The sequence below is a fragment of the Suricata suricatta genome, chromosome 2 (genome assembly GCF_006229205.1).
Source record: "Suricata suricatta isolate VVHF042 chromosome 2, meerkat_22Aug2017_6uvM2_HiC, whole genome shotgun sequence".
Lineage (NCBI taxonomy): Eukaryota > Metazoa > Chordata > Mammalia > Carnivora > Herpestidae > Suricata > Suricata suricatta.
The window spans coordinates 110,427,543-110,435,345 of NC_043701.1; the positions used below are offsets into that span (position 1 = coordinate 110,427,543).

At 39.3% G+C, this 7,803-nt stretch overlaps 1 protein-coding gene across 1 annotated transcript in view; it reads left to right on the plus strand.

Moving 5' to 3' along the window:
* The window catches only part of RYR2 (ryanodine receptor 2), a 526,329-nt gene that overhangs the window by 225,648 nt on the left and 292,878 nt on the right, over positions 1 to 7,803 (plus strand). Inside the window, exon 25 of the mRNA XM_029919427.1 lies at positions 5,384 to 5,467. Within this exon, the coding sequence (XP_029775287.1) occupies positions 5,384 to 5,467 (84 nt within the window). The remainder of the gene's footprint in view (positions 1 to 5,383; positions 5,468 to 7,803) is intronic.

Genomic DNA, 7,803 nt, shown 5'->3' on the forward strand with positions numbered 1-7,803 from the left:
CTTTTCACTGACTTCCAGTTGCTTTCATGAAATGTGCCACTTAACCATTGCAAATGAAAGAATGAGGTCATGTAAAATAAAGGAAGGAAAGTAATTTCAAATGTTAATACAGCAAAGTTCAGAAAATATTTTTGAAAATACCATAATGTTTCTTTTACTCCTTTTCTGTCCTTGATGGCCTTCTAGGACTAATTTGTTCAAATTGGTCACTTATCCTAATGTATGCTTATAGTAGGCTTATACACTGCATCCATTTTTATCTGTTTTAGTTTTGTAAAGAAGTAAGGAGTTACTTCTGTTGAACTGATTTTTACCAAGGACTCAGAACATAGAACTTACTTGACACATGCTAGGTTTGGGGTTCACCTATATTTCTTCAAAGATGTGATAGTAATTAACATTATGGAAATTAACATATTACACATAGAATGTGCTTAGGTTCTACTAGTAATTTAAAAAGAAAGGGAAACATATACAAATCAAGTAGATTGAGAACCTACCAAAGATAAAAATTGACAGAGCGTGCTGGTGATTAAGAAGGCATGATGCATGGCTGTGACCTGTGCACCCCGTGTTTGGGGTGCCCAGCCTTCCTTTGTATTCTTGATGAGGCGCTTGAACATTTCAGCAAGTAATTCACAGCAGCTCACCATTGGCCCATCTTTTACAACAAAATGTTTTCTTGAAAGGTCATGGTCGAAGATAATTTAGTTAGATTTGCAGTACATCTCCTATCATTTTAGTGATTGGCAACAAGGCCAGCTATTGCAAAGGGCACATCGTGGTAGGAAGTGAAGGGGAGAAATCTCTGTATTTGCATTTAGGGTGTTGCTTTTGACTGCATGTAATCTGATCTCACTCCTAAGAGCCACTGGTGGCTGGTTTGATTAATCATCAGACTGCATGAACCTGGTGCTGTTGCCCATGGTGAATGCTAATGACCTTTTTCATGAGCTAATTCTCCATAGTTTTACAATGAGCTGATTTAACCTATTTCTTAAAAAAAATTTTGTGTCTGTTTTTTATTGAGTGAGAGCTACACAGAGTGTGAGCTAGGGAGAGGCAGAGAGAGACAGAGACACAAAATTTGAAGCAGGCTCTGAGCTGTCGATACAGAGCCCCATGCAGGGCTTGAACCCAGGAACTATGAGATCATGGCCTGAGCTAAAGTCGGAGACTTAACAGACCGAGCTACCCAGGAGCCCCTAACTTATTTCTTTAAAATTTTACAGTAAAGGGCTCCTGAGTGGCTCAGTCGGTTAAGCGTACGGCTTTGGCTTAGGTCATGATCTCACAGATCATGGGTTTGAGCCCCACATCGGGCTCTGTGCTGACAGCTAGCTCAGAGCCTGGAGCCTGTCTTTGGATTTTGTGTCTCCCTCTCTCTCTGACCCTCCCCTGCTCTCACTGTCTCTCTCTGTCTCCCAAAAATGAAAAATAAAAAATAAAAAAATAAACATAAAATTTTATATTAAAACTGGAAGAGTTCCCACCTCCAAAATTTGGCCCAATCTCAGTGGTTTAGAGAAAGCACAGTAGTTTCTTTTCTGTATTTCCTTTAGTCCTTTGTTTGGGGGTCTCCAGAGCAGAGAAGGAAAGAAGGCTCTGACTTTGGATGGTGTGGCTTCAAGGACTTCCTGCTCCAAAGGAGTCTTAGATTTTTCTGAACCTTAGATTTTCTTCCCACATTAAAATGGGGTCATAGTGAATCTACCTTGTGGAATTGTTGTGGGTACTAAATTGTAGAATACTATTAAAGCCTTGAGCACTACATGTCTGACACACCATAAGAATATTGTGGGAAGGGTTAACTCATGAACTGTGAGATCATGACCTGAGCCGAAGTTGACACCCTACTGACTGAGCCACCCAGGTGCCTCCATAGTTGACATTCTTTTAGCAGCTTTCCACTAATCTTTAGATGAAGACAGTGCATTAATTCATGTAAGAGTTCCACAAAGTCTGTCACCATGTTACCAGCTTCATCCTGTGGAAGGGCTACTCTCTCCTGACATTACACTAGCCTTTTCTGGCTCACTTGTTTGCATATTTCTTTCAAGCACAGGGCTTTCTCTATGTCCTCTTCCTGGGAGGTTCCTCTCTGTGCCCTGTTCTCATCCCTTACATCTCTGGTCACTCCCTTGGGAAACATGTACTGAGTTCCCTGATGCAGTAAGGCCCCCTTTTATGGACAGGCACCCCTCAGCATAGATGTTCCTTTCCTGGTTTGTGTAATCACAGGATGGCCTCTCTGCCAGACCTTGGGCATCTCATTTATCTACCATTTTTCAGACTTTACCCAGAAGCAGGTAAATGTTTGTTGAATGAATGAAGCAATGAATAAGCAGTAAAGCTCAGCCTCTAACCAGGCTTTTACTTACCACGTGCTCACCATCTGCAGGGTGCCTCATGTTCTCTTCATGGCTTTATGCCAGTCTGTTTACCCTATTTTCTGTGGCTATCTACTGTAAGTATTATGGTGCCACATGGATCAGTTTCTGCTGCTTAATTTCGTAGTATTTACTGAAGACATGTGCAAGTTACTGTGGAGGCAACGAGACTGAGAGCCTACCTTTAGGCAGTCTGTTTCTGCCCCTTTATTCTGTTCTTCCCTGCCATGGACCAGAGCAGCCAACCTCTGCCCAGCCTTCACTGGTCACACTTGTAGTGTGTTCTTCTCTCCTCATTAAAAAAAAATATTTTGATAATGTATTTCAATGTAATCCCTCTGTTTATTTTTAAATGTTTATTTATTTTTGGAGGGAGAGTGTGAGCAGAGGAAGGGCAGAGGGGGGAGGGCAGAGGATCTGAAGTGGGCTCTGCGCTGACAGCGGTGAGCCCAATGTGGGACTCAAACTCATGAACTGCGAGATCATGACCTGAGCCAAAGTCTGACGCTTAATCGACTGAGCCACCCAGGTGCCCCTACTCCTCAGCAGACTTTTAAACATCTTAAAACTGTGAGTAAAACAGTATTAAATCAGATAAAGTGGTTTTAGTACAGCTAATATAGTCTTTTTAAAATTGCTTTTAAGTTTACTTATTTTTGAGAGAGAGACAGAGTGAGTGGGGGAGGGCAGAGAGAGACAAAGAAAGAAATCCCAAGCAGGCTCCATACTCTCAGCACAGAGCCTGATCTGGGGCTCAAACTCACAAACCCTGAGATCATGACCTGAGCCAAAACCAAGAGTCAAATGCTTAACCGACTGAGCCACATGGGTGCCCCATGATGGATCTCATTTTAATTGGCACATTCTTTAGGTACTTTTTATAGCTTCAATCAGTTCTTGATCTATCCATAGATATGCAGTTTAACATTTGAAGGGTAATTTCACAGAATCATCTTAATTTTACACATTTAACCTAATATTTAATTTGGATAACAATGTATGTGTAAATACACATAGCTCTACCTATCTGTGCCATCTATCTGTCTTCAGATTTTCATTTTTAAGATGCTGTGTAAATGAACTGTAGATGCTTGCCACATGCCTTCTGGCACTGACTAGAACCTAGAAATTCTGTAATCCAAAAAGGATAAGCCATTGTATCTTATTCTGTTGAGATAGGAGAAACCACTCATTGTCATGGATACTAAAGGCATGTTGTTCCAAATAAATCTGGAGGATTTTAAAGGTTGAGTTCTACATGTGAATGGTAGGGATATTTCTCAGGAAAAGCAATGAAAGGTCATTCAGGAGAGGAAAAGATACAGAGTATGTTAAAAAATGGATGAACAGTTCCTGGCAAACAAAGACCCCTGATATATATTTGACAATGAGATTTTTTTTTTCTAGATAGAAAGTTCAGTAAAGGATTAAAAACATATGGAGAATTTGTGTCTACTAAAGGTTGAATTTCAAACCAGTGGTAAAAGATGGATTATTTGGTAAATATTTTATAGAGAATTAAGTATCCATCTGGAAAAAGAAATCGAGTTAAAACTGTACCTGAAGCTAGTAGACTCCTCTGACCATCACCCCCACACAGGATAGCATGGGCATTTTCCTTCAAATGATTTTCCAAACTGGACATCTCTAAGTGCTCCATAAAACTCAGAAGCTATAAGAAACAGTGGTAAATTTCATTTATATAAGAACATATTTGAGATTCTGCATATAAATAACACTTTAAAGAAAGTAAAAAGACAGACTAGAGAAAAACACTTGCAACTTCTATCTCAGACATAGGAAGAGCTAAATCTAATGGAAAAGTGAACAAACATATTTTCAAAGAAAAAAGTATGTACAGATACTGCTTAAGAATACGAAAAAGGCACTCAGATACACTTATACTAAGAAAAATACAGGGGCACCTGGCTGGCTTCTGCTGGTAGAACATATGACTCTTGATCTCAGGGCTGTAAGTTTGAGCCCCACTTTTGAGTATAGAGGTTACTTAAAAATAAAATCTTTAAAAAATTAAAATGATAATTAGATACCTTTTTAACCTACTAATTGACAAAGTTTAAGCAGTTTGGTAACTGTGTATGGAAAACAGGCAGTGTCCTAGACTGCTATTGGGAATTTAAGTTATTAGCAACTCTATAGACATTTGGCAACATTTATGAATCCTTATTTTATTTTATTTATTTATTTTGAAAGAGACAGAACCAATGGAAGAGGGGGAGAGAGAGAGAGGGACAGAGGATCCAAAGCAGACTCTGTGCTGACAGCAGAGAGCCCTACGTGGGGCTCGAATCCACGAGCTGTGAGATCATGACCTGAGCCAAAGTTGGATGCTCAACCAACTGAGCCACCCAGATGCCACATGAATCTTTAAAATGTATATACCCTGTGACTCAGTAATTCCATGTTCTAGGAATTTTTATCCTGCAGATGAAGGATACAGTATGTGTATTAAATGTATGAGGTTATTCATCTCAGCATTGTTTGTAATAACAAAAGGCTAGATATGAACAGAAAACTGGGTAAAACCATTCTGATGCATCCAGCTAATGGAGAACTTCAAAGCTGTTGAAAAATAAGCCAGCTTTAAATGAAAGAATTGTGTATCAAAGATATAGTGTAAAGTCACGATAGAAAATTGGAGAGAACTATACTCATTGTTTAAAAGGGAACAAAGAAACAACACACATGCGCGCGCGCGCACACACACACACACACACACACACACACACACACACCCTTATGTGTGTGTTAGAGTCTGCACATACTAGGGCAGGATATTCAAGAATTGTAAGCAATCAGTGCCTTTAGAAGAAACAGGACCACAGGCAGGGGTTTGGAGAAAGACTTACTATTATAATTTCTGCTCTGTTTTCAAGGTGGACTGTCCTACCTTCTCCCCATCTGCTATCATGTTGGGCTGTTCTGCACATAGAGAGGAGTTCTGACATCTCATCTATGGTTTTGTCTTCCAGGACTTTGCTGGCATTAGGATGTCATGTGGGAATAGCAGATGAACATGCTGAAGAAAAGGTGAAAAAAATGAAGCTGCCCAAGAAGTAAGTCAAATGTCTAAACAATATTAATTAGCCTATGCATAGATTTAGTGCACCCAAATAAGTCTTTTTTAAAAAAATTTTTATTTAAATCCAAGTTAGTTAACCCATAGCGTAGTGGCGGTTTCAGGAGTAGAATTTAGTGATTCATCACTTACACATAACAGTGCTCATGCCAACAAGTGTCCTCCTCAATGCCCATCCCCCATTTAGCCCCCACCCCCACCCAACACTGCTCCAGCAACCCTCAGTTCTCTGTATTTAAGAGTCTCTTATGTTTTGTCCCCTTCCCTGTTTTTATATTATTTTGCTTCTCTTCCCCTATGTTTATCTGTTTGGCTTCTTAAATTCCACATGAGTGATGTAATCCTATGGTACTTGTCTTTCTCTGATTTATTTTGCTTAGCATAATACACTCTAGTTCTATACATGTTGTTGTAAATGGCAGGAGTTCATTTTTTTGATCATTGAGTAATATTCTAATATAAACATACTATATGTACACATTGTCTTTTATCCATTCATCAGTTGATGGACATTTGTGCTCTTTCCATAATTTAGCTATTATTGATAGTGCTGCTGTAAACATCAGGGTTCATGTGCCCCTTCGAATCAGCATTTCTGTATCCTTAGGATAAATACCTAATAGTGAAATTTATGGGTAGTAGGGTAGCTCTGTTTTTAATTTTTGGAGGAACCTCCATGCTGTTTTCCAGAGTGGCCGCACCAGTTTGTATTCCCACCAGCAGTGCAAAAATGTCCCCTTTTCTCCACATCCTTGTCCCACATCCGTCGTTTCCTGAGTTGTTAAGTTTAGCCATTCTGACAGCATCCAAATAACTCTTGATGGACACCTGGATGACTTGCTTAGCGAGGAAACAAAGCTCAGGAAATATTTGGGAGTGTGTTATAAAAAGTGTGTTATTTTCCCTGCGTGTAGGTATGTGTGAACACATCTGTGCCCATATTCCTAACTGCTTATTTTTGGTTTTCTACTTTCTATAAAAAATATTTTTATTATTTAACTTGTTTTTTACTAAAAGAATATATTTTAGGAATAGTTATAAAGTTGGTATTATTATCCCCATTTTAAGATGAGAAAACTGAGACTATGACTGGTGTGTAGGGGTGATTTTACTTGCTGGGCTAAAGCCTCTATCTGTGATCCTGTTTAACTTCTCAAAACCTCACCTTTCTCAGCTGCTAATATGTGGTATTTGTATATTAAATGAGTAAGTGCTCAATAAATGATTGCTGTATCATGTTCTTATTTTTGCTTTATTTTAATTTCCAAGACCCACACATTGTAGATAGGAGGTCTGAAAATAGGTCAAGTAATATCATGAAGATAAAACAAAGCAGCTACCCCATAATCTCCATTGGTCACCCCAGCTTTGTGTTACTCCAGATAAACAAAATCAAAACAGAAATAGTGCAGGGAGCCTGAGTGGCTCAGTTGGTTAAGCATCTGACTCTTGATTTCTGCTCAGGTCATGGGATGGAGCCCGTATTGTGCTCCGTGCTGAGCTTGGAGCCTGCTTATGATTCTCTGTCTCTCTCCTTTTCCCCCTCTCCTTGCTTGTATTCTCTCTTAAGGAAAGAAAGAAACAAACAAACAAATAAAATTTTAAAAGGGGGATAAAAAGGAGGAACATCAGCCAAGTGTTGTTGCTGATGACACACTTGTACAAGGCATTTGAGAAACTAGGAGCATGATAATAAACAAAGCCCCAGCCCTTATTGAGTGTATAGCTACAGAGGTCTGTTCCTCTTCTGTTAGATTTATTCCTACATGTCTCATCTGTCTTAGATATTAAGGCTTTCTTTATTTTTGTGGTTGTGCATGATCTTTAAATTGTACTTTAAAATATATCAGTCTAGCCACTCTGACTGGCATGAGGTGGTATCTCAGTGTGGTTTTGATTTGTGTTTCCCTGATGATGAGTGATGTTGAGCATCATTTCATGTGCCTGTAGGCCATCTGGATGTCCTCTTTGGAGAAGTGTCTGTTTATGTCTTCTGCCCATTTCTTTACTGGGTTATTTGTTTTGTGGGTGTGAAATTTGGTGAGTTCTTTGTATATTTTAGATACTAGCCCTTTATCTGATATGTCATTTGCAAGTATCTTTTCCCATTCTGTCGGTTGCCTATTAGTTTTCTTGATTGTTTCCCTTGCAGTGCAGAAGCTTTTTATCTTGATGAAGTCCCAAGAGTTCAGTTTTGCTTTCATTTCCCTTGCCTTTGGGGATGTGTCAAGTAGGAAATTGCTGCGGTCATGCCAGTCAGAGTGGCTAAAATGAACAAATCAAGAGACTATAGATGCTGGCGAGGGTGTGGAG